This window comes from Aquarana catesbeiana, linkage group LG01 (genome assembly GCF_042186555.1).
Source record: "Aquarana catesbeiana isolate 2022-GZ linkage group LG01, ASM4218655v1, whole genome shotgun sequence".
NCBI classification, from domain to species: Eukaryota; Metazoa; Chordata; class Amphibia; order Anura; family Ranidae; genus Aquarana; species Aquarana catesbeiana.
Genome location: NC_133324.1, coordinates 683,925,419 through 683,952,435, shown reverse-complemented (window position 1 = coordinate 683,952,435; position 27,017 = coordinate 683,925,419). Strand labels below are relative to the sequence as shown.

General features: G+C 41.3%; 1 protein-coding gene across 4 annotated transcripts in view; it reads left to right on the top strand.

Moving 5' to 3' along the window:
- Positions 1 to 27,017, top strand: part of PDE5A (phosphodiesterase 5A) — a 267,395-nt gene that overhangs the window by 74,900 nt on the left and 165,478 nt on the right. For all 4 annotated transcript variants that reach the window (XM_073603315.1, XM_073603298.1, XM_073603307.1 and 1 more), the window contains exon 3: positions 22,481 to 22,570. In XM_073603315.1, the coding sequence (XP_073459416.1) occupies positions 22,481 to 22,570 (90 nt within the window). The remainder of the gene's footprint in view (positions 1 to 22,480; positions 22,571 to 27,017) is intronic.

The window sequence follows — 27,017 nt, the reverse complement described above, 5'->3', positions numbered from 1 at the left end:
TTTTTAATTTTCAAAACTTTGTGACAAAAAGTGAGATCTGCAAAATACTCAACATGCCTCTCAGCAGATAGCTTGTAGCATGTTGTGTAAAAAAAAAAAAAAAAATTGTAATTTTCTTGCAACTTGTGGCAAAATATAAAATATTCCATGGACTCAACATGCCTATCAGAAAATAGCTTGGGGTGTCTACTTTTCAAAATGGGGTCATTTGGGGGGGTTTGTGCTGTCTTGGCATTTTATGACCTTCGAAACTGTGATAGGTAGTGAGGAGTGAAATCAAAAATTACGCCCTTAGAAAGCCTGAAGGTGGTGATTGGTTTTCGGGGCCCTGTACACGGCTAGGCTCCCAAAAAGTCTCACACATGAGGTATCCCCATACTCAGGAGAAGCAGCAGGATGTATTTTGGGCTGTAATTCCACATATAACCATAGCATGTGTGAGCAATATATCATTTAGTGACAACTTTGTGTAATTTTTTTTTTTTTTGTCATTTTTCAATCACTTGTGACAAAAATATAAAATATTCAATGGGCTGAACATGCCTCTCAGCAGGGGGGTTGTACTGCCCTGCTATTTTAGCACCTCAAGAAATGAGATAGGCAGTCATAAACTAAAAGCTGCGTAAATTCCAGAAATTGTACCCTAGTTTGTAGACGTTATAACTTTTGCGCAAACCAATAAATATATGCTTATTGACATTTTTTACCAAAGATATGTGGCTGAATACATTTTGGCCTAAATGTTAATCACAATTTACAATATGTTAGTGAAATCTCAAACATCTATATAAAGATACAATTTGAAACAGTATGTAATTATCAATATCAAGCAAAATAAAAGATGAACATAAAATAAGAAAAGAATACATGTACCAGTGAAAGGAAGAAATTTGATTATTAAGCAAAGGTTTATAAAGTCTGGATTGGAAGCTATATTAGTCTGGATGCCTGTAAAGAAACCAAGGTGTCCATTTAGCATCAGAAGAGGGTTTAGAATCATGTAAAGTGTGAAAAATGATTTCCATCTGCATAATTTGGTCTCATCTGACACTTTCTGTACCAGAATGAGCTGCAGAACTTACCTGGAATGATTTTTGATGCAAAAATCCTCTATTATTTGCCACAGTCTACAGGTTTATAAAAGGATCATAATCACAGTAAAATATAAACTAACAGAGAATGTGTCTCAATCCTTTATAATTCCTGTATGTGTGAGTATACTACATTAAGTTAAAGAATTTGACACTTTGATTCTGTTTTTGCTTTCTGGCCGCATAATGTGGCCTTCATTGGCAGTAAATTTTAATGGATAAATTCTCCTTTTGGTAAATTGCCATAAAAAAAATTGGCCCATATTAGTAAAAAAAAATTAACTTAAGATGCATATTTCTTTGCATGGTAATACCACAAATGTTTACATTAGTATGTAGTTTGTACCAGTAGTGCATTTTTCCTTTAAGAGGGCATTTAATCGAATGTTCAGACACCATGCATTAATTACTGGCTCTCTCTGGTCTCCAAATGGCATTATCCCCCCCCCATATATGCCATCTTGCAGTCAAAACCCACTAAGCTATTTATTGAGGGCTATAGCATGGGTTGTGAACCTCTCAGATTTTGCAGGGATCATTTTGAATTTAGTGGAACAAATGTTTCACTTTAGCTGTATTTTGCATGCCATTACCATGACCAAAAGCAAGCCAAACTAAATTCTCTTGACATAAATGGAGATATCAGATATTCATTGCTTTATTTGTTGTTTGTACTTGTAGAAGGGCTCAGAAACAATAGTGAATACTGTATGTGTCACAGAATTTAAAGAAGTATATGTGTGGGATTCTCTAAAAATAAGTTTACAAACTTCAAGATTGTACAGATTTTTAGGAGTAAGTTAGAAATAATTGAAATACAGTGTGGAAGTATATCTGTGATTTTACATTTTGACCAAAAATACACTTTTACCACATTACAGCTTTATGAGATTTCAGTTATTAGGTTTCCATACATTTTAAATATGTATATAGTCTTTTGTGTTGCTCAGTACTGGCTCTTAGACATGTGACTTGTCACAGATTCATATGTGGATATTGGGCACATCATTATTTTAATGAGCTTTGCCAATTCTTCCTTTTTTTGTTTTATACAGATATTGCCCTTTTGATCCAGCAATTGAAATTATTTTAACAAATCACATTATATCTTACTGATTCTTTGTAGAAATTGCATTATTTAAGCCCTCAATAATTCCACAATCAGATTATTTCAGCAAAATGTTAAATAAAAAAATATACTAGCATATAATGCTACTTACACAATTACTCTCTTCAAAGAAATAAAAAGGTACAGTAAGGGCTCTTTCACACAGACGATCCGTATGTCCGTTTTTCATCCTTCCGTTTTCGGATGAAAAACGGACATACATGTATCTCTATGGAGCGTTGGATGTCAGCGGTGACATGTCCGCTGACATCCGACCCGCTCCGATCCGAAAAGTGTAACGGAGGAAAACCCTACTTTTCCATCCATTATCGGATCAGATGACGACGGACTCTACGGTCCATCATCATCCGATCCCCCATAGGGGAGAGCGGCGCTCTGACAGGTCCGTCACTGCACAGTGTGCGGAGACAGACCTGTCATCTTCCTGCTCAGGCGGAGCGATCCCCGCTGAGCAAGCGTGTGAAAGAGCCCTAACTGGTGACCTCCTCTTCAGTATACGGTTAGATTCGGGTACATCTGTGACTTCGTAAATATAGAAATCCAGATGGCTGTCACTTTACAAAAAAATGATTTGGCACCCTTAGTGCAATGTATGCATTGGCTGCCCAAAATATAGGAATCAGCTTTATATGTTGTTTAGAAATGCAGTAAAAAGAACAGTGCTACTATGCACTGTTCATTTTCAGCCGCCTAAATGGGAAGGCTGATTTACTAAAGGAGCTGAGAATTACACAATAAACTGAGTGAATATTCACTTCAATGGTCAATCACTTGAAAAGACAACTTCTGTTTACTTATTTTATCTGCACATGCAGCAGGAATTTGGCTGTATTATTGTGTAAAGATTCCCAACACCTTTAGTTAGCTGAGTTATGTCTCAATCGCTAGAACATATTGGCATATGGCATTTTTTTTACATAGCTAAATTTATCCACCTTGGAGCAATGTAAGTATGCATATACCATACCTGTGGGGTTCCTCTAGAACAGGGGTCTCAAACTGGTGGCCCTCCAGCTGTTGTGGAACTACAAGTCCCATGATTCATTGCAAGGCTGACAGTTACAAGCAGATGCATGATGGGATTTGTAGTTTCACAACAACTGGAGAGCCACCAGTTTGAGACCCCTGCTCTAGAAGCTGGAAATCACTGTAATAGACACTGTTACTCTAGTAATCTCCACTAGCTTCCGGGATCCTATGCTGAGCAGCTGCATTTTAGTTACTTAGTTAGCCTGGTTGAAAAAAGTCCATATAATGCAACCAATAGAAAAAAAACAAAAAAACACCTGCATACAAACAGAAAACCTCCATATACAGAATCCTATACCCATAGTTGATCCAACCAAAGGCAACAAAAACCCTAATAAAGCATGATTCAATTTTCTCCAGTAAGGGGAAAAAAATTCCTTCCTGATTTCCCAGGAGGCAATCGGATATTCCCTGGATCAACTACCCTTGGTGCTAATACCTATAAATATAAGTATCCAGTTATATTTTGTGCATTAAGGAAAGAATCCAGGCCTTCTTGAAACCTGGAATTCATCTTTAAAGCAGAGCTCTACCACTTCTGTTTGTGAAAAGGAGCTTTTGGGGAGGGGGGGGACCGGTTACCCGATTTTGAGAGGTACCTGCTCCCACTTCCGCTCCGACTGCCTAGGCAATCAGAAACATAAGTTCTCCTTCCTCCCTCCTTCTCAATTCTTCTGTGACACATGACAGGTCCCAGAAGAATGCGGGACCATTCACAGTGCACAGTGCCGCTTGCGCAGTGGGCATCCGGCTATGAGGCCACAAGCTGTCACAGCCGGGTGCCCATAGTAAAGATGCCAACGCTGGCCAGAGCGGATACAGGGAACAAACAACTAGGGTGAGTACACTGCTGGATCGTGGGGACAGGTAAGTAGCACACCGCTAGATTGTGGGACAGGCGAGTGGTTTATTGAAATTCAGCAACTAAGGTTTTTGTAGCTGCTAACTTTTAATTTTCACTTAAGAGACTGGAGCTCCTCTTTGACCCTGTAATAATGATTGTCACTTTGTGGTTTGTTGTCAAATTATTTAATATAGATCATGTACCGTCTCAACAACGGTAGCAACTAATGGGGTATAGACTGGCAATGCTACTAATACTACATGTCTTATCTGCTGGGAACTTTCCAGTTAAGAGCATTGTTATAAAACTTGTAAGTTAAGGGTTGTACACACAATGAGAATATCGGACGAATGATCATCTGTTTTTTTTCCAAGCCAGTCTCCATATCAAAAATGAAGTGGTTGCTGAATTTACGAAAATCTCATATGACAGAATACAACTTCGGAAGTGATGTATTGTATTGTATTTGTATTCTATTTTCAGACTAAAACTGTACTGATTAAATGAAAATCGTATGATTTGGTATCATACAAGAAAAATGTTTGTGCTTGTCCTTTCAGATAATTTTGGATGAACTGTCGTGATCGACTCTCGAAAGCTGTGTACTAATGATCAGATTATCGAACGATCCGTTTGAAAGTGGTATTTTTCATATGATTTCCTGATCGTTTGTACTAGGCTTTACTTTTTCCATAGTTACATAGTCTAGTTTAAAAAAGTAGTCCATCTAGCTCACTGGTTCTCAACTCCTGTCCTCAGGACCCACTAACAGGCCAGATTTTATGTATTAGCTTGGGGAGATGCAGACTAGAATACTGCAATCACTGAGCAGCAAATGATATCACTTGTGATGTATTTCAGTTATCTTGCAAACCTGGCCTGTTAGTGGGTCCTGAGGACAGGAGTTGAGAACCACTGATCTAGCTCAACCAATACACAAGTCCATTACAGCAAGAAAATCAGGCTAGGAGACTAACTTGTTTCTTTTATTCTATATTGCAGTTCACAGCTATTCATAAGGAAAGCAAATACAAAATACAGACTTTCAATTTCTATCAGGGACGTGCAGTCAGGGGAGGCAGGTGAGGCAGAGCCATTAACATAAAAAAAACACAATCGACTTTGAGGGTTGTAGCTCGGCGACCTGGGGTCATATAAACCCCAAATTTGGGGGGTAGGTATCCACTGGTTCTGAGGATATGGGGCTCCTTGTGCAGCCTCTCAGAAGCTACATACAGAGCGGCCAGTTTAAATACAAGCTGACACACTCTGTTTGCAGCAGACTGAGAGGATGAGCTCACAGTGCCTCTCCTCACTTTTTGTCAGAGGCACTGAGCTCAATGGAAAGCTTGGAGCCTTGGACCAATGGTAAAGTACCATTGGCCCCAAATGTCCAATAAAAATGCTGCAGTGGAGGCACACCTCTCACTGGAGTATCATAGAAGGGGGAATGTGTCTAAAAGACAAATGCTCCCTTCCAGCCCTCTTAACGACAAGGAAAAAACATGGGTTTAAGATTTACCCACAATCCCATGTTTTTCTCACACAGTTAAGAAGGAGAATAAGAATCTGCTGCTGCTGAAAAGGCACAAGCTAAATCATATATTATTATGCTATAAGATAATCATTTATTATTTATCTATTTACTGTTAAAAAACTGGTTGGAAGTTATAACTTCAGTAATTTGACCATTAAACCACCTGCTTGAGTACAGTTTTTGAAAATATAATAAATTACCTTAAAAATAATATATATTACATTTTTGTATATTACTTACTTATGGTAATTAACCCATTGCCACCCAGGCCAATTCTGACACTTCTCTCCTACATGTAAAAAGCATCATTTATATATTATATGAATATTACTCAGAACCCCCAAACATTATATATATTGTTTTAGCAGACACCCTAGGGAATAAAATGGTGGTCATTGCAACTTTTTATGTTACACGGTATTTGTGCAGCAATTTTTCAAACGCATTTTTTTGGAAAGAAAGTGTTTTATGAATAATTAAAAAAAAAAAAAACACTAAAGTGTACTATGAAAGATGATATTACGCCAAGTAAATGGATGTCATGCTTTAAAATTACGCACACTCTTGGAATGGCGCCAAACTTCAGTACTTAAAAATCTCCATAGGCAACGCTTTAAACATTTTTACAGGTTACATGTTTAGAGTTACAGAGGTTTAGTGCTAGAATTATTACTCTCGCTCTAACATGCGCAGCGTATGTAACCTGTGTGTATCTGGCTCTGATATTAGTCAGTGCATCACCAGCCACTGACCTTACCGCACGTTTCTATTGCTTGTATGGGTCACTGCAGGAATATCAAAACAACGTGTTATCCTATCTGTTGACAATGTTTTTCAATTCAGTTTGCATTTTTTCCCAAAGATTTAACCATAGAGAACAAAGAGCTCAATCAAAATCATAGTTGCATAGTCAGGTTGGAAAAAAGACGTTCACTGAGTTCCCCCAAAAGTTAAAATGTATCTGTAGTCTGAAGGTTTTTTATCTGGTTTTGGATACACTAGGAACAATTAGAACCTTGGTTTTAGTTTTTTCGTGCTGTCTGTGTCCACACTGATAAGGTTTAGCTTATCTACTTGTCCTTGTCATTATTGTCAAAGGGATAGAAAACCAGTGATCCAACATTTTAAAGCCCCTTTCCCACAGGCGGATAGAATTCAGCCTTTAGCTGCGGATAAATCAAGTTATCTACCGCAGCTAAACTCACACAATGCTTTCCCTTTTTTTAATCGCATCACATTCGTAGAGGAATCGCAACGCATGTATGTGAACGACCGTCATTGAAAACAATGACTTTAGGGATGACATGCGAATTTAAAGTGTTTTTGGTGCATCGCATTCGTTATGAATTCGCATCAGTGTTATCCCGGGCCTTAAGCTCTATCCACAACAGGTGGTGAGGGAATATATTCCAAAGGGGACATATGTTCTGTTGACAAATGTCACCTTACTCACAATTGTGCCTCTGATAGGAAGTATAGGGAAAACTCCCCAACGTGACACAGATGGAAAAAGAAAAAAATGGACAGGTGTTGTAACCATTTCCTATTTATAGGCCTCATTTACAATGGCTGTCCTACTTTTAGAAAAGCTATAGTTAGCTGGAAATGCTTATGCTCTTCAGATCACTTTTTCCAGCATGTAGATAGCCCTGCTTTAAGGCAAGCATGGCCATGATTAGCTGTGTTTAGACACATTTAGCCTCGGTTCACACTGGGACGACTTGTCAGGCGACCTAGGTCGCCTGACAAGTAGCGTCCCGTTCAGTACAATGGAACCGTTCTAAGGGGAGCGACGCAAGTCGCTCCGACTTAGAAAAAGGTTCCTGTACGACTTCGGGGGCGACTTGGGGTGACTTGCATAGACTTCTATACAGAAGTCGTTTTGCAAGTCGCCCGGGCAGTCGTGTGCCTGCAAGTCGTGCCGTCTCTGGTGTGAACCGAGGCTTAAAGTTTCCAATTGGATCCTGGACACAGAATTGTAAACACAGCTAAGCTGAGCACACCTAAATGCAATAAACACTCATGACATTGAAACCTCACTACCTGCATACTAGAAGTGTTCTCTAAATGCATATAAATGCAGGTTTGACAGTACTAGCTTGAATGAGGCCTTATTTTATCCAAACTAAAATAAAAAAAAAAAAAAAAATGTTGGCTATCCATTTACTTAGTGTTACAGTTATTGTAGATAAAAACTTAAAAGTTAATAGCAATCAGAGGATCCTGTTAGGTGCATTGTTTGTCTAGTGCTTCCAGTGATTTCCCTCCCCGCTAGAAACTGTGATAAAATATGACGCAAGCTCCCTCTTCATCTCCCTCACAGAAGCATGTGTTTATCAGCGGAACTAGGACTGATTTATTCTCCAGGCACCAAAGCTGTAAAAGTCTCACTTGAAGCCTTTTCTATAGTGCCAGCCTAGTGTTGTAAAGTAGTTATCCCGCAATTTCACTTTCATTATCCCGATATGAAATTGAGCCATTTGCAGAGCCGACATTTTCTGAAATATATAATTTGCCTCATGTAGAAATACTGATGTGCACTCAGTGGAGCACCACTTTTAAAACAGCAAACAATGGCATTACAAATAATCAAACTAGCTTTTTCTGCTTGTTATATGCCGTTGCTGTTTTACAGTGCATTAGGTTGCTATTGCAAAATATTTTCATACATTATAGGCTTCATCAGAGAATATTCGTCCAAAAAATACATGTTTTTTTTCCACCTGTGCTTATAGTGTTTGTGTGCTGTGTGATTCAAGAAGACTAGAAAAGTGGAGGTGTTACCCATAATAACCAATCTGGATTTTTCTGTCCCTATTTGGGCCTGGAAAGACTGATGGCAGAATCTTGCTGGGCAACACGGGCATTTTCCAGCCTTCAGTTCTTGATAAATTAGGTTCAGTCTGTTGCTGGATAAAATCCACATGAATCCTTATCCTGTACAATGGACATCTTGAGGGGATAAAATTTAGGAAGGTCTAATGTAAAAATTAGCCTGTGTTTTTACAGATTAATGCCCCGTAGACACGATCCGAAAATCTGACGACAGATCATCTGTATAGGTTACTAAGGTTACTAAATTTCTCGTACAACAGAATAAAAAATTTGGAAGTCATGTAATGTGTTGTATTGTATTTGTATTGTATTATCGGACAAAGACTGTACTGATTTAAAGAAAGTCGTACAATCTGGTATTGTACGAGAAACATTTTTGCATTTGTCCCTTCGGATAATATGAACTGTCATGATTGACTCTCGAAAGTAGTTATTTTGAATTTCTGAAAATTGCATACCACAGAATACAATTTTGGAAGTGATGTAATGTATTGTATTGTATTTGTATTGTATTTTCAAACTAAAAGTGCACTGATTAAATGATCAACTCTCGAAAGCTGTGTACCAACGGTCAGATTATCGTGCGATTGCTTTGAAAGCGGTATTTGTTGTCTGATTTTTACTCTATTCAAACAATTAAAGTATATAAAAACCTACCCTCTAAAATATCATATAAGCTTCAACATGTTAATGTAATATTAAAACTCATTTTCAGTATTTTTTTTTTAAATCTGGGAATTGCATTCAAGGAATCATCCCATCCCTATATGAAGATGTACCCATGTACAGCCATTCATGTCTACGGGCGTCTGTGCGTATCACCTATGCATCTCCGTCAATGAAAAAAGCAAGAATTTTATGTTATATGCCCCTAATACATCCATATATATGGGCCCAAAAAGTGTATGTATTGCAAAAAGTTTTGTTTTTAATAGAATAGGATAGAATAGGGAAGGATTGAAACCCCTACAGTTATTTATGCAGTCTGTGTTCCATTGTAGGAATTACCCTTAAAGTAGTTGTAAACCCTTACATATACCCAGTGAAGTAACTGGCCTCAAGTGATACACATCAAACAAATTGTCCTACATAGGTTTTACCTGTTTATCTGCAGTCTTAAATTCTCTACATCTGATCAAAGTCCAGAATTTATAAAGCTTGTTTGAGCTGTCAGAAAACAGGGGGTGGGGAGGTGAAATTATACACAGCAGAGCTCAGTATGGAGAGCTCTGAGAGCTGATTGGAAAAGGGACACACCCCAAAAGGGACACACCCTCTTCATACAGCACACAGGAACAGAGCTGAGGCTGTCAATCAGCTGGAGATCCCTCCCTGTCACAATTTTTCCTTGGTGTCAGGAAAACTTTTCAGAAGTGACTCATGCAGATAGCAGAGGAATGAAGCAGCAGATAGAGATGACACATAGTGCTCCTAATTGAGACAAGTACACACTATAGAGGGATATGCTTTGGTTGTATTTAATTTCTGAGGTTTTCAAACACCTTCATGCCCCGTACACGCGATAGGATTTTCCAACAACAAAATCCATGTTTTTTTTCCGACGGATGTTGGCTCAAACTTGTCTTGCATACACACGGTCACACAAATCTTGTCGGAAATTCCGAACGTCAAGAACGATATGACGTACAACGAGGCGAGAATTATGAAGTTCAATAGCCAGTGCGGCTCTTCTGCTTGATTCCGAGCATGCGTGAAACTTTGTGCGTCGGAATTGTGTACACACGATCGGAATTTACGTCAACGGATTTTGTTATCCAGATCTCAAATTTTGTATGTCGGAAATTCCGATGGAAAATGTCCGATGGAGCCTACACACGGTCGGAATTTCCGACAACAAGCTCCCATCGAACATTTTCCGTCGGAAAATCCTATCGTGTGTACGGGGTATAACTTTGTGCCCTGGTTACACAACAGAAACTTAGTGGAAATCCCTGAAAGTGAGCAGAGCAAGTGGGATCAGAGGATCCTGCTAATTAGAGCTTACAATCTCTTCCCCTTCTTTTGTTCTGAAGACACCTCTAAAATTTTGGATTTACCCTTACTTTCTGTTTCGGTGAAAATGGTCATCAGTATACATAGAGGGATGAATCTCACAAATGTGACTCAGACAGCAATAAAAACATTCAGTTATAAATGCAGTCAATCCCTAGCTTTTCACATGTCTCCTAAACTCCAACAGCAAGATCTAGCACTATACAATACTGTAAACTTTTTCTGTGGTCTTGTCTATCCTCGAGGTTCTGGGTGTTCCTTCCCACCCTTGTGTCTTCCAGTTTCTCCTGTTTCATTCTCCATAAAAAAAATAAACAAAAAATCTAACCATGAGATTGAGATACCCTTAGGGTCGGTTCACACTGGGGCGACTTGGGATCCGACTTGTACGCCCTCAAGTCGCCCCAAGTCGCCCCAAGTCGCTTTGTATTTAGATTAACATGGTAGGCAATGGGAGCGTCTTAATTGACACTACTGAAGTCGCTCCGACTTCAGAAAAGGTTCCTGTACTACTTCTATCCGACTTGTAGGCGACTTGTACCCATTCAACTCAATGTAAGTCGCCTGCAAGTCGGATCTCTCTGTAAAGTCAAGCGACTTTGCAGAGAAAACCCCTCCCTCCCCCCCTCCCTCCCAGAGAGGTGATTGGCCACAGGCAAAGTCGCCTGTCATGGAGGCGACTTCAAGTCGCCTCGTAATTTGCCGAAGTCGCGCTGAAGTCGCGCTAAAGTCGCGCTGAAGCCGCGTTGAAGTCGCGGTACAAAGTCGCGCTAAAGTCGTGTTGCCCATGTGTGAACCGACCCTTAATATGGCATTTGCAGGTGTGCAGACCCAGAAAAGCAGAGATCTCACCAATTGAGTGCCTGAGAGATATACAAAATTGTCTGATGGTCTACTTTTCTAGCATCTGCCAATAACTGAAATATCAGTTTGCGATAGATTGACCTCTTAGTGATTTAGTGAACTACATTCAATATCTGATTGATTTGCACTATCTGACTAGATTATTTTTAATTTCTGACTAGTATTTTTGTAATCAGTGTGATCAGCATACTTTATTTCCAAAGGCTAAAGCTGGCCATACACTGAGTGAAATTCATATGGTTCCCAATGAACCAGCCAAAATTCACTTCACGGGAAGCCCTGTCGTCATCCTCCTACCCAACATCCGTTGATTAAAAAATTGGATGAGCCAGGCCAAAAATTGTCACACTGTTCAGGCATTCTGACAGCCGCTGGTGCCAGCCGTCAGGAAAAAAATACATTATACTGCAGATTCGTCCATCTGTTCACCTTAAGAAGGTGGTCAGGTGATCTTCCATAGAGTTTATAGGGCATTGGATGTTTTCATTTGGACAGTCCGTGTGCAGTGAAGTCTACAAGTTCAGGAAAATTAAATGTCTAATGCTATGCTTCTGCAGTTGGATTTAAGCAATGATTTTGCCTGTGACTGAATGCAAATTGAAAATAACATCAATAAACAGAACCTCTACATGTTAAATTGAGGTCATATAAGGCCTATGTTGTGTATTGATTTCCCTACTGCAATGTGTCATATTTTTGTGAATTAAGCATAGCTGCATTATTACGTTACACCACTATTATCTTTGCATTTGCTATAATGGCTGCTGAGGGAATCGTAGTGAATATTATCTCCTCAGTTTTGTGAGCCACTGCTTGCATTCCATTCTAGCTTTATTTGCTTTTAAATTTCATATTAAAGTATAAATAAAGGCGAACCATTTTTTAGATTTGGATAGAGTGGCAGAGGGTTAGAACCACTGCCGTTTGTGTCTCCGTTAGGGAAGCTCACACTTTCTAATTGTTCTGACCATCAATGTGACCAAGGAAAGAGAGGACAAATCCAAAATTTTTAAATATCTCTCACATTGGAAAGATCCCCTCTCACTTTCTGTTGAGTCCACAGGAAAGGAAGTGAAGGGAAATCTCTGTAATGAGACACAGATGGCTAAAAATAAATTGAACGCAGTTTTAACCCTCCCCTGATCTATTCAAAATGAAAAAAAAATGTGGTTTTATGTTGCAATTAAAGTAATATTAAAGGCTACTATTTTTAAGAAATATATAATGCTGATATAAAGACTTGCTCACTGTTGCTTCTTCTTTAAAGTTTTCCTTACTCATGTTTTAGCTTAAAGTGGAAGTAAAGGCAAAAAACCTAACTAACTCTAATGCCGCGTACACACAGCCGGACTTCCCGACAGAAAAAGTCCGATAGTGGCTTTTGGTTGGACATTCCGACCGTGTGTATGCCCCATCGGACTGTTTCTGTCGGCTTTTCCGATGGACTCAGTTATAGAACACGTTCTAAATCTTTCTGTCGGAAATACCGACGGAGTTTAGCCCGTTGGCAAGTCCGCTCGTGTGTACGCGGCATAAAACTACTCCTGCCCACATCCTAAGCCTAATCTGTCTAGCCCTGTAAAGAAAAGATTGCTATAATTACCTATTTTTAAGCTGCACCGGTGTGCACAGTGGCACCCTCTGTGTGTAGGAGAAAGCCGACAATGGCTGGGAAATGCCCAGGAAATGACATCACCCATAAACTTACTATAGGGCTTCTGTTGTCGGCTGCCTCTCCTACACACTGAAGCTGCCGCTGACAGCTCAGCCTGGGACTGGACCGGAGCAACTGTGAATTTGAGTAGGTGTAAAGTTAGTTTTTACTACCACTTTAAGTGCTAGCCCTGCTTTCCATTTTAAGGTGGTTCTGTTATTTTATAGGGTTCTCTGTTGCTACCTTTTCAAGTGCAATCTTCCGGGATCAGTTTACACAGGGATGCCTACACACACAATCAACCAGAGATTACTACATAAAGACACGACTATGCATTTGTGCTGGTGCATGGCTCAGTCCTGCTGAGGGAGACATAGCAGTGATGAAATATGTGTGTTGTCTGCAACAGGAAGTTTTTGGGAAGTGGCATGCAGTAAACAGTAGCATAGGGAATTAAAGTGATTGTAAACCCACACCAAGCCATTCAGTTTAAAACAGAAATGAAAGTCAAAACATTTGTGTATTGATATAAAGAACATTATAGATATCTTTTTTCCCTTTTTTTATAAATGATCACATTCCCTCTCTTCTTAGCTGCATAAGAGCTGGGGAAGGAGAAACAGCACTGCAGTGAGCTTCCCAGTGAATGGCTGTGGGGGGGGGGGGCGTGTCAGGAGGACAAGTCTGATCATTGGTGGAGGACAGCGGGCTAAGTTTCCAGCACAGCTAGAGAACTGCCCACAGTGTGCTCTCCTACTTGTGGTCAGTTTTTAATAGGTGTTTTGCTTGTGTCTATCTAGCAAGGTTACTCTGTGGTATAAGCAAGGAAGCTGAGATTTCTGCAGTGTGTAAATGTGCTTTAGTATACAAAGATGCTGTACATACAAAAACTATTACAATATTAGGAATACAATACAAGACTGACAGATATCTATAACAAGCAAAATGCCTAGCAAACTGAACAGCCTATGGTCTAATAGTACAAATACACTTAAAGGTTACTTATCTTCTGTTACTGTATGTTCGTGATCTCCATTGGCAACAATTCTCCTGGAGCATCAGGCAAGTTTCTTCTATCATGAGTGGCGTCAGATGTTACAGCATGATGGTGTGTGTGTGTGGTTGTCTACTCACCCCTTTTATGTGTCAGGCTGTTTGCCATAGTTACCAAACAACAGAAAACATGCCTGTTTACTGTAGCTGTAGAAACAATGGACTGTTGAAAACTGTATCTATGTACCCATTGTCTAATCAGGCCAACACTTGACAGTAATCTAACAGTCATTCTTTCAGTTTGAGAGCTGAAAGGACCTCAAACAAGTACATTTCTTACTTGTAGCTTGTAGCTATAGAGACAATAGCCTGTTAATTGAAATATCATTGAATACAACAATGATATTTACCCCCATTGTATAAAACAGCATTTGTTTGAGAAATCTACTCAAGCCAAAAACTGACAATATCTCTATGACCAACCACTATTGTGTAATGTTATGTCCCATGTGTCTTAAGTCCGATTAATAAAAAAAAATCATATTGTATCAAATGCAACACATTCTGCCCTAGATTTTTTTTTTTCCTTTCAGAGTGCATACAGAAAATCTCTTCATTACTAAACTCATTCTAAACATTCATTTTCCTTGAATGCAACACCTCCCATTTCTGTTACTGAGAAGGTGTTTCAGTCTTTAACTAAAAGTTCATTAGAAAGTCAATTTTAAAGTTCTTTAGAAACAAGTCCGGGCTTGTAATAGATCAAAGGCCTTGCTCTTTACAGCTCTTGCGATCTTCCGTCATTCTTTCCATCATGTGACCACTTTTCTCTGGTCTTCTTATGGATCAAATCGGAGACAGCCTGTGGAGTGGAAAACAAAGCGGATTATCTGTTCCTTATAATAATACATAAACAGTAGATCTAGGCCCTTCAGCTAAAATCTCTCCTCTAAATAGCTTCTTGCCTGGATATCTGACTAACACTTTGCCCCCTGCCTGTACCCACTTCTGACCCTCCCAAAGAACATCAATAGGGAGGAGAGGAAATATACTGATATTTCCCAGAAGATCACTGCTGTTTATTTTGGAAGGTTTGCTGTTATGTAGCCTCAGTTTCCACTCTTGCTGAGAAGTATCCACTAACCAGTCAGAGTCCCAGCCACTGTCTTGAAGCTCATCTGTCAATGCAAATGTAACTTCAAACCTTCCTGCCAGATTCTCTCTCATTACTAGATAGGCTTCAGCTTCAGATACGTCACTCTTGGTTTCTGTGTCATGGGAAGCAGTAACATGGTATCTGTTAAGCCCTGTTCTTTCAGGAACCTTACATAAATACTGAACTCTGCACTCCAGCTGTGGAATCTGTGCCCCAGCCCCTACCATCTTGTGTGAGGACCCGATCCCACCCCCTTAGTGTATGTGTGGGTGTAAGTTTGCGTATCTGGTCCTTCAATAGCCCGTTGTATCTTTCAATCAAACAAGCTGCCTTGAATGGTATGGGATGTAGCACAACCAGTACACTCCAGAATCTTTGGCCCACTGCTGTACTGTTGAGCCAGTGAAGTGTGAGCCGTTATCACTTTGAACTTGTTTGGGACAACCATAAGCAACGACAAGTTTCTGGAGCAGTTGAAGTGTTGCGGCTTGATCTGCATGTTTGCAGAGATGAACAAGCATAAGTCCTGAATAGGTGTCCACTGCAGTGCAACAATATCTCAGTCCATTATTTTCCCGGGGCAGGGGACCGATGAAATCAATCTGCCAGATCTCTGCAGTCCTCTCACCCCTCTTAATCGACCCGGTGGAGTACTTTTGCAATGGCCATTGTCGCACTTCTTCACACACTGTACAGTTCCCTATTACAGTCTTTATCATGTCCATGGATATAGGCAATCCTCTCTGCTGTGCCCATTCATATGTTGCTTTCTGCCCCAAATGTCCAGATTGCTAGTGGGCCCAGTTGGCCAAGTTCATCAAGACAGGATCAATTGGCACAACTGCCTTCACTTTAGCGATTTCATCTGCAACTCTGTTATAGTTCTCAAAGTCTGGGACTAGAGGCTCATGTGCATCAACATGCCCCACTTTTATGGTGTGGGAGTGAGCTTCCTTCCAGATGTAGTCCCAGACTTCCTTGCCTCCCCACACCACCTTTCCATGAATCATCCATTCATTGGACTTCCATGTGGGCATCCAAGTAGTCAGTCCTTTAAAAACCACCCAGCTGTCAGTGTAGATAGTGACATAGGAAGAAGGATCCTCCTGAAGAGTCATCACTACAGCTTTCAACTCTGCATACTGACTGGACCCTCCAATTCCGGTCTCCTGCAGGACTGTGTCTGTACTTGGGTTGTAGGCTGCTGCTGTCCATTTACGTCCAGACGAGGTGACTGTGGCCGAACCATCAGTGAACCACGCTGAATCGTTCATGTCTTCTGACAGAGACTCAAAGGGTGGAGCCTCTTGAATGGGGGATGACTGCAGCACAGGAATTTCTTCTTCTGGCCGGATGCTGGTAAAAGTGACAAGCCCTGCCAACTGTTTTGAAATGTCTCTAACATCCCCAGCTGCAATACCCCCTCTTTCTTGAAGGTACCACGTCCATTTCATCAGTGTCTGGTTCTGGGCTACAGCTGCCCTAGTGGTCAGTCCATTATCTCTCACCCATCCTGCTATTGGCAATGCAGTATGGATGGTGACTGTGACCTTTCCTGTAATGGTGTCTACATGTTGAAGTGCTGTGTAGGCCCCAAACAGGTACTTCTCTAGCGGCGTGTATCTCTTCTGTGCCCCTGTCAGTTGTTTGGACCAAAATCCAATGGGTATTGCTCTCAGTCCTTTCTTTTCATTTGGCTGCCATAGACTCCAAGATATGGTACCATTCTGCTCCACTACATCCAGCTGAAATGGTACTCCTTGTCTCACAGGTCCTAATCCCTAATGCTGCAAAATAGCTTCTTTAGCAGCCAGGAATGCAGTCCGCTTCTCTAAACCCCATGAGAACTCAGTCTTTTTTCTGGTGACATTATATATAGGCCTCAGAATCAGTCCAAGATGTGGGATGAACGATCTCCAGAACCCCACAATTCCAATGAACTTCTGTGCCTCCTTTTTGGTAGTAGGGGGCGACAGCGCCTGGATAGTTTGCACAACTGTCTCTGGAATTTTCCTCTACAGCCCAGTCCACATCGTTCCCAGGAATTTCACTTCTGTTGCAGGTCCTTGGACTTTGTCTCTGTTGATAGCCCACCCTCTGTTCTCCAAGTGCTCTATCAAGCAGGTGCAGTGCTTCAGTTACATCTTCTTTTGTTCCAGAGTTAATGATGTCATCAATGTAGTCGAACACAGCGACTTTCAAACTCAGGGTACTTAAATCTTGGGCAATCAGTCCATGACAAATCGTCGGCGAATGAACATAGTCTTCAGGAAGCACGGTGAAAGTGTACTGGCGGCCGTTCCACACCATAGAAAACTGGTCTTGACACTCTGGGTCTATTAAAATTGAAAAGAAAGCATTAGCCAGGTCTATCACAGCATGATATTCTCCTACATCTTTAGCAATTTTCTCAACAATTAAGATCATATCTGGTACAGCTGACTTCAATGGAGGTGCCACTTTGTTTAGACCTCTGTAATCCACAGTCATTCTATATGTCCCATCGGGTTTCTTTACTGGGAACACCAGAGACGAGAAAGGACTTACAGCAGGTATATGGATCCCTACTCTCAAATATTCTTGAATGGTCTCCCCAATTTCTTTGTGGCCTCCAGGAAGTCTGTACTGCTTGAGACAGACTGGCTTCTCTGGTGGAGGAATGTAGACAGGGGTCCATTTCGCATGACCTCTGACCACAGCCTTCACTGCCCTTACCAGATACGCTTTATCAGGATACCCGAATGTGAATGTACCTCTTTCAGTCTGAATTGACTGACCTTGAAGTACATCCATCCCAAGAATATTTTCAGGTAACTCTGATACCAAAACATTTGTCATAAATCCTGATCCCTTGCCAATAGCACACGTATCCTGCTGGTGTAGTGTGCCCTCCCAAACCTTCTACATAAATCAATTCTCCTTTGTGATGGGAAGGATTTCCTTGCAAAAGTGTAACTTCAGCTCCGCTATCAACTAAAGCATTACATGTGTAGGAGAAAATGACTTCCCCCACCATACAGTGACAGGTGCATATGGGCGTCGGTCTCCTGCTGTCACTGCCCTCACGGCTATTACAGGAGACTCACCTTCCCTTCATAAAGGCTAAGGAACCTCCCAATCCCCTTTTCTGATTTTCTCTAACTCCACCCCAGGATAAAGGGATTTGGGTTTGGGTTCGTGTTCAGTTTTGGGAATTGGTTTGGGGCTAACAGGAGGGACTGTTCTGTTTTCTCTAAGTCCAGGATGATGTTATCTTCACTAGGAGTAGTGTTTCTAACCCTGACAGTTTTCCCTACTAAATGTTTCCACCTCTTCAGCATTTCTGCAGTAGAAATCCCATCTATCTCATCTTTAGGTACTCCTGTCTTTAATAGGTCCACCCACATTTGTTTCCTAGAAATAACTAGCCTGGTTTTCTCTTCACCTCCTGTCTTCTCTACCCCATTCCCTTTCTTCTCTGTTCTTTTCTGCTTGTATTCTTCCTGTCTGGCCTTGACCTTATCTACTGCCCTGACAGGTTTTGTTTTAGTCTTCTCTAGCTCAAGCATAGAAGAAAGTAACTGTTTATGTACTGAAGCTATTAATTACTGATAAGTTTTTGGTAAAAATGAAGAAACTTTTGTCCTACTCTAAAGATGAACCACAATTAGACATACGTGGAGGTTGCTATTATTGAGCTCTTCTAAAATGCTGATTGCCTGTTAGTCATTCTGACCGTCTTACTTTTATATTTTAAGCTGGAGTACCAAAACAAGTATATGGGGAAGGCCAATAATACACGGTTTGAATCTCTGTACCATTAATGGGCAGGCTGCATGTACCAAGTTGATCGATCGCTCAAATTGGGTACAAGCAGCCTGCTGGATTTGCTTCCTATTATCACAAGCAGCTGCTATAGCTGCTAGCATTAATCTTTGTCTTCTCCTGGCGGGGACGGCTTCCCCCACATGCCCCCTGAGGGAGACGACAATTGCTCAGCAGGAGGGCTTCCTATTATCCACACTGTCTGTGTTTATGGGGGAATCGTGCAAATTTCTTTCCTGCAATCCGTGGTCTATGGGCTGCCTAAGGGCTAAGCTTTTGTTAATCTTTGCTGACCTTCATAATTATTCTGGGTCAATAACTCAAACAGTATTAAAGCCAGTGTGTTTCCATGACTGTCATTTGACTGAAAGAAGACTTATCTTAGGTTTACCTTAATTGTTCTTAATGGGATTATGTCTAAAACCTTAAAAAGAAAGTACTGTACCTTCATAATCCCCTGCAGTCTTAATTCCCCTCTCCAGTACCCCACTCCCTTTCATTTGACTAAAGTGGGTTTCCCATTGGATCCTGTTTCTTTGTATAATCTGTAATTATGTGTGTACAAGGGGGCATATTAGATATGCAGGCTTTTCTCCCTTCTTATAAGTGCTGTGCAGGGTGTGTCTATTTCAGTCCAAGTCTATCAGAGAATTCAGATTTGCTGAAAACAATACAAAATCAATTAGGACTAGGCGGATGGGTGGGCAAAATGGATGCATGCCTTGGGTGTATCAGGGAAAGAAGGCACAACTGGGGTCAGATCCTTGTTCTCCTTCATATTTCTGTAGTTGTCTCATTATGGAGTTATGGGGGAATGGTTGTATTCAGATTGCTACCTTCTACCTAGGAGCTAGCGCTGGAGATGAGAAGCTGAGTGTGGGGGTTCTAGACACAAGTCATTACAACTCTAATATGTCATCCTTTCCCTTCACAATCAGTTGATCTTTCAGTGTCCAAAAAAAAATAAACATATGGAGCCCTCTTTCCTCTCTTTGGCTTCTGATCGCCTGCCAAGGCTTGTTTACATAGTGCTTGTGGATCAGGGAAAGATGTCATTGATGACTGGTGTGATGTCAGATATTGGTTGACAAGCAATTTGCAGAATGAGTACTTGGCTTTCAAGTTTCTGTTACATCCTTCCACCAGAGATTTCTCAAAGTACGAAAACACAACAGGAGCACCAACCCAAAGGTAAAGAGTCTAAGATATTTCTGTAATTCTCTGTTAACACTAGTAAAACACTTCACTGTTCACTGTTTTGAACATTTATTATACATCTGAATACAGATTTTATGTTCTAAAGAGGTTTTTTGAGCCCATGTAAGTTTGTGTAACCCTTGCGTCCTGATAAAAGGGGAGTATGTGAACCCTGAAATTATTTGGCTGTATTTTTGGACGCTTTACGTTTGGCTCGTTGCTCCTGTTGTTTTTTCATGCTTTGAGTTGCTTCCTTAGTACCCAGTGGAGGCGATCCCTGTTTTATGTGAGTTGGAATGGGTGAGCTCACTAAATTTGCAGTTTTTTCTTCACACCTAATAAATAATTACTTGAGGTCACAGTGCTGCTTTGGTAATTTTTCTCTCCACAGAAATTTCTATCCAGTCCAGATCTGTTCACAAATGAAAAGGTAAAAGTTGAAAAGTAGCTGTGTGTTTTCAAATGGAGTGTGAGGAGAGGGGCAGTACAAAAATGAACACTTGATAAGGCAGAGAGGAGCAGTACAGAATGAAACACTGGAGGAGAAGGAGAGGGACAGTACAGGATTGCAAACTGGAGGGTGAGTAGTGGAATAAAACAGTGGGGTATGCTAGAGGAGCAGGAAAATGTCAGTATAGGAGGAAACACAGGAGGAGAGGGACAGTACAGTGGGTACACTAGAGGAGGAAAATGTCAGTAAAGAAGGAAAGGAAATACAGGAGGAGGAGAATAGGAACAGTACGGGGGGGGGGTCAGTACAGGACGTGGAGGGGAGGGACAATACAGGGGGGTTTGCTAGAGGAGAAGGATAAAAATGGCAGCACAGGAGGGAACACGGGAGGTGGCAAAGAGGAACAATATCAGGGGGGGGTATGCTAGAGATCTAAAGAAGGAGGAAAATGGCAATACAGGAGGATATCCTGAAGGAAGAGAGGGGCAAGACAGAAAGGTACACTAGAGAAGCAGGAAAATAGCAGTACAGGAGGGAACACTAGAGGAGAAGAGGGGTCATACAGGAGGGAAAACTGGAAGAGATGAAAAGGGGTGGAGCAGGAGGAAGCATTGGAGGAGAGGGGCAGTATGGGGGAAGGGGGGTATACTGGAGGAGTAGGATAGGGACAGTAAAGAAGGAACACTACTGGAGGAGAAGAAGGGGCAGTGGAGGAGAAGAAGGGAGAAAACAATGGAGGGGGAGAAGAGGGGCAGTACAGAAAAGAACATTGGAGGGTGCAGGAGAGTGGCAGTGCAGGTCTAAACACTGGAGGGGAAGAAGGAGAAGGGCAGTACGGGAGGAAATACTGGAGGTGGAAGAGATGGACAGTTCCAGGGGACACTAGAAGAGGAGGAATGGGGCGATACAGGAGGGAACACTGGAGGAGGAGAGGAACAGTGCAGGAGGAAACATTGGAGGAGGAGAGGAACAGTACAGGAGGGAACACTGGAGGAGGAGAGGAACAGTACAGGAGGGAACACTGGAGACAGTAAAGAGTTAACACCGGTGGATGAGTAAAGAGGCGGGGACAACAAAAAGGTAAGAAATTGAGATGCAAAGGGGTCACTGGATGAATATACAGCAGTATTACAGCAGAAGTGCTGTAGAGGGGAGACATTACATTCAAATATACATTCAAGAAACTGGCAAAAACAGAGTATAGAGGTATACTTTGTCATCCTCACTTTAAGTTTTGTAGGGTTTCGTCTCATCCTGTTCAGCAGTTGATGATAGCAACCTCACTGGCATGGAGATAGCCAGTAGAAAGAAAATCTGAACACCGTTGTACACTAGAGAAGGAGGAAATTGGAAGTACAGGAGGGAACACTGTAGGAGTAGGAAAGGGACAATATATGGAGTACAATATGACATTCAAATATACATACCAAAAACTGACAAAAACAAGTTAGAGAGACATACTTTGGTGTTTTCACTTTGAGTGCTATACAGAGTTTTGTATTACTCTGTTGATCATTTGATGATAGCAGCCTAACTGGCATGGAGATAGCCAGTAGAAAGAAAATCTGTATAGGCTCATATAAAAATTAGTCAGAGAAATAGGCAACAATATGCAAGCAAAATATGAAAACCAAATCCAAATGACTTTCATGCAGTTGTTACAATAAGAACTGAGAATGCATAGTCCCTGAAAAAGAATGAGTTTCCCTTTAAGTATGCCTGTTCATGTAGCTTGTGTTCATTGTAATAGCAAAGTCTGTCCTTTGCTGTGGCTGCTGCTGCTGTATTTCTAAGTTGGAATGTCCATCGTCAAATCAGATTATTACATCGAAAAATCATCTGAAATCTTTTATCTAATTAGACAATGTCGTTTGCCTTTTCAGGATTCCAGATTCAATGCGGAAGTCGACCAAATTACTGGGTACAAAACACAAAGTATTCTTTGTATGCCAATAAAGAACCACAGAGAAGAGGTAAGCTGTGCAATTTTCCCCTAAATATTCCCACTTCCTGAGTTGAAAGGTTAACAAGGGCAGTGTTTTTGTAACAAAATATAAAGACTGCCTTTCAGCTACAAGAAGACTGCAGAGTTTAGTGAACCTTAGTATAAACCTTGCATTTCCAGAAATGTATGTTGTTTTTCAATACCTTTTTTTTTAACAATAAGAAGAAACCGACACAAACCTTTTGAACTGAGGCTACAACTGTACCGAAGGTGCAGCTCTCCCTTAGAGCCCATTCACACAGGGGCAACTTTGGATCCGACTTCAAGTCGCCCCAAGTCGCCTCAAGTCGCGCTACACCAAAAAATCAATGTAAGTGAATGGATCTGACTTAATGCACACTACTGCAGTCGCTCCGACTTCAGAAAAGGTTCCTGTACTACTTCAATCCGACTTGAAGGCAACTTGTACCCATTGATTTCAATGGAAGTTGCCTCCAAGTCTGATCACTGTTCATACTGAGGCAACTTTACAGGAAGCAGAAAAGAAACAGAAAGTAATTTCCTCCACTAAACAGCCAGCCTCCTCCTTCTCACACACAGCTGATAAGCTCTGATTGGCCACTTGTAAAGTTCCCTGTCCTGGAGGCGACTTCAAGTTGTGTTGTAAGTTGCCCCAAGTCGTGCTGTGATTCATACTCAAGTCGTGTCCAAGTTGCCTCCCAAAGTCGTGCTGGAAGTCGTGTTGCCCCTGTATGAATGGGCTCTTAGTGTATGGGCTTTGATAGGGCCTTAGCTGTCATTCTTATTGCTCTGAGGCCTATAATTCGAAACCCCCTCTTCTTATCGCTGTTTGTAGCTGGAGCAGTAGACTGCCTCCCAGTTCACAGGAAAATTTGTGGAAGCTGATGTTGCAACATGGGGACAATGGCAGTGCTGGCAGTGATGATATCATATTATGCAGTTGTGTTCTTTCTTGACATTCTTGTCAGAGGTACTTAATGCCATTCTTTTTTTTTTTTGTAAATTTCTTTTTATTGAAAATTTTAAAGTACATACATAAACTGAGAACATGCCAACGTAGCATATCCCCAGTAAAACAACTGGCCGCGCAGGGCCTAGACAACCGCCCCCCTTCCCAACTTATTCCCCCCCTCCCCCTTGTCACAACTCATATCCTAAACCGGATAATATTACCTTTTCACCATATTATCTTTCCTTACTTTCTAAAACATGTATTTATTAGTCATGAAATAAGCAGTGTAATTATGTATCATTCTTCATACCAGTGTTCATTTGTCCCCCTTGGTAATGTTTATTTTCCTGTACCCTCGGGTTTTGTTGCAGTATACCTTATCTGAACGTATAAACTCCCATATCCAACAGTCTTAAACCCACCGTGGTATCTGACTCATACCACACTTTCCATATTTTATCAAATTTATTAATACATCCCCTTGCCTCGTATGTATATTTATAGTGGGGTAACATTGAATTTACCAAATTCTTCCAAAAGTTTATGTTGGGGGCCTTAGCATTTTTCCATCTAAGTAGTATGGCTTTTTTTCCGTAGAACAACAAGATGGTAAGTAACGTTCGCAGGGCTCTTTTTGGAACCACCTCATCAACCAATCCCAACAGGCACACCCTAATTGTCATTGGTATAGGTACCGATAAGAGGTCCGATATGCATGCCATAATCTCTTTCCAGAAATCTTGAATGTGTGGACATAGCCAGAAAATGTGTTCAGCATCTACTGGAGATGCAGAGCATCTCCAACACTCCGCCGATGTATTACCATAGATCTTGGCTATCCTTGCTGGTGTGTAGAGCTCCTATGTAAGAATTTAAATTGTATTAGTCTGTCTCTGGCTGATACCAGGTGCCTAAATGGCTGATTCCAAAGCTCATCCCAATCTTCCCCCTGTAGGTCCGGAACCTCCAATTCCCATTTGGTTCTACAGTTTGTGATTGCTTTCGGTGTTGTTTTAAAGAGTTCCTTGTACGTCACCGAGAAAACTTTGTTCAAGTCCTCCGCTGACAGTAGGGATTCAAGAGTCGAAGGCAGCAATTCAACCCTCAATTCTTTAAATTGTTCTTGGAATGCGTGTCTAATCTGGAAGAATCAAAATAAGTATGAGTTGGGCAGCTCATGTCTTGACTGCATTTGGGAGAAGGTCAGAAGATCTACAGATGTCGTGATATCTTTGAGTGTTTTAACGCCCTTAACCGCCCATACCCCTCGATCAGGTATGTTATAGAAGTGAGGTAGCTTATGATTCATCCAAATTGGAGTCGATGGAGAAAGCCCTCCATAACTGGGGGATGCCAACTTCACCGCTAGTTCCCATGCCTTAATAGTAGCTTTCATAGTCGATGTCAGAGGCAGGTCAGATTTGGCGCCACGAAACAGCGCCAAGCGCAGGCTTTCATAGGAACCCAACTGTGCCGCCTCCAAGACTGTGGCAGGGTCCCCATCATCTGACAGTAGCCATCTTCGGGCAAATACCATTTGGCAAGCCAAATAATATTTGTGCCAATCTGGCAGTGCCATTCCCCCTTGGTCACCTGGTTCTTGTAACACTTTGGTCCCTATCCTAGGGGGTTTGGAAGCCCAAAGAAAGGAACTAATAATCTCTTCAATTTATTTGAAATATGTTTTGGATATCCAAACTGGTGAATGGCGTATGAAGTATAATAATACTGGAAGGAACTTCATCTTGAGTAGACTGATTCTACCTATTAAGGAAAGGGGTAGTTTGCTCCAAACCTGCACTTTTTGTTTGAGAAGGGTCAACAGAGGGAGTAGATTTAGAGGGATATACTCCTGAATCTTTGCCGTAATTTTCACCCCAAGTATTTGAGTGATGTAACCCATTGCAGGGGCATATTTGGATTTGCTTTTTCCCTGGCTTTAGCATCAAGTGGTAATATGGACGACTTACTGCAATTTACTTTCAACCCAGAGAATTTTCCAAATTCATCTAAAATCTTCAGTACTGCCTTTAGCGAGGTATCAGGGTCACTTAGAAACAGGAGCATGTCGTCTGCGTATAAAGCTAGTGTTTCATTAATTGTACCTACTTTGATTGCCTGCGCTTCCCCAGAGGCTCTCAATGCGATGGCCAGGGGCTCCATAACCAGGGCAAACAGGAAAGGGGACAACGGCATCCTTGTCGTGTGCCCCTGCCCACCTCAAAGAAATCAGATATCCTCGATCCCATTCTGATAGCTACTTTGGGGTTTCTATATAACATGGAAATCCAACGTCTAAATTGCGCCCCAAAACCCAGGGCCTCCAATACTTTAAACATAAACAATCAATCGACCGAGTTTTTTCAATGTCTATTGACACTTCAATTCTGGTATCTGTGTCCGTCGGTGGGAGTTGTATGTGAGTAAAAAGTCTTCTTGGATTGGTATCAGTCGACTTTCCTGGCATGAAACCGGTCTGAACAATATTTACCACCGTTTGAATGACTAGAGCTAGTCTGGTTGCTAGTATTTTGGTTAAAATTTTAAGGTCCGCATTAAGTAATGCTATGGGGCGGTATGATGCACACTCTGTCGGGTCTTTCCCAGGTTTAGGCAGAAGGATCATGTAAGCCTCAAGCATGGAAGCTGGTAGGGAGGAATGCTCAATACTATGTTCTAATAACCAGTTAAATCTCTCGGCAAGTTGATCCACATGTGCCTTGTAAAAGTCAGCTGGGAAGCCATCAGGGCCCGGAGCCTTATTGGGGGGAAGGCAAAAATTGCATTTTGTACCTCTTTAACTGTTATTTTAGCATCTAGTGTATTACGGTCTTCTATAGTTAATCTTGGTATAGTCAGTGTTGATAGTAACAAATCTAACTCCTCTGTATCATATTGGGGAATGGGTGAATATAATGTAGAGAAAAAAATCAATGAATTCCTTCATAATCAGCAAGGGGCCAGTGACCAGTGTGCCCCCCTTGTCCCTTATGGCTGGTATGTGTGCCGCCGGGTGGTAGTCTGCCACTAGCATAGCCAAGAGCTTTCCATTCTTGTCCCCTTCTGCAAATACCGTGTGCATATTTCTTTTTAATTCTGTTCGTGTCAGTCCTTTAATATGCAGTGACAAAGCTCTCCTTGCCTCCAAATGAGCCTCATACGAGGCTTTTGTAGGGGCCTCTGCCTGCTTTTCTGCACTCTCCCTCTCCTGTTTCAAAGTATTAAGTATTTCATTGTCATTCACTCTTGCTGTCTTTATGGCCGAAATGCATTCCCCTCTTACCACCGCCTTAAAGGCGTCCCACACCACTGGTGGCTCTGATGAGTCAAAATTAGTAGACCAATATGATTTAATTGTTTCCGCTAGCTGAGTTTCAACTTGCTCATGTTGTAGCCAACTGGGCGAAAGTCGCCAACCACCCTTAGTCGGTCCAGTCGAAAAAGACAGGGTTAGAGACAAGGGATTGTGGTCTGACAGTCCCCCTGCCATATATTCAACATC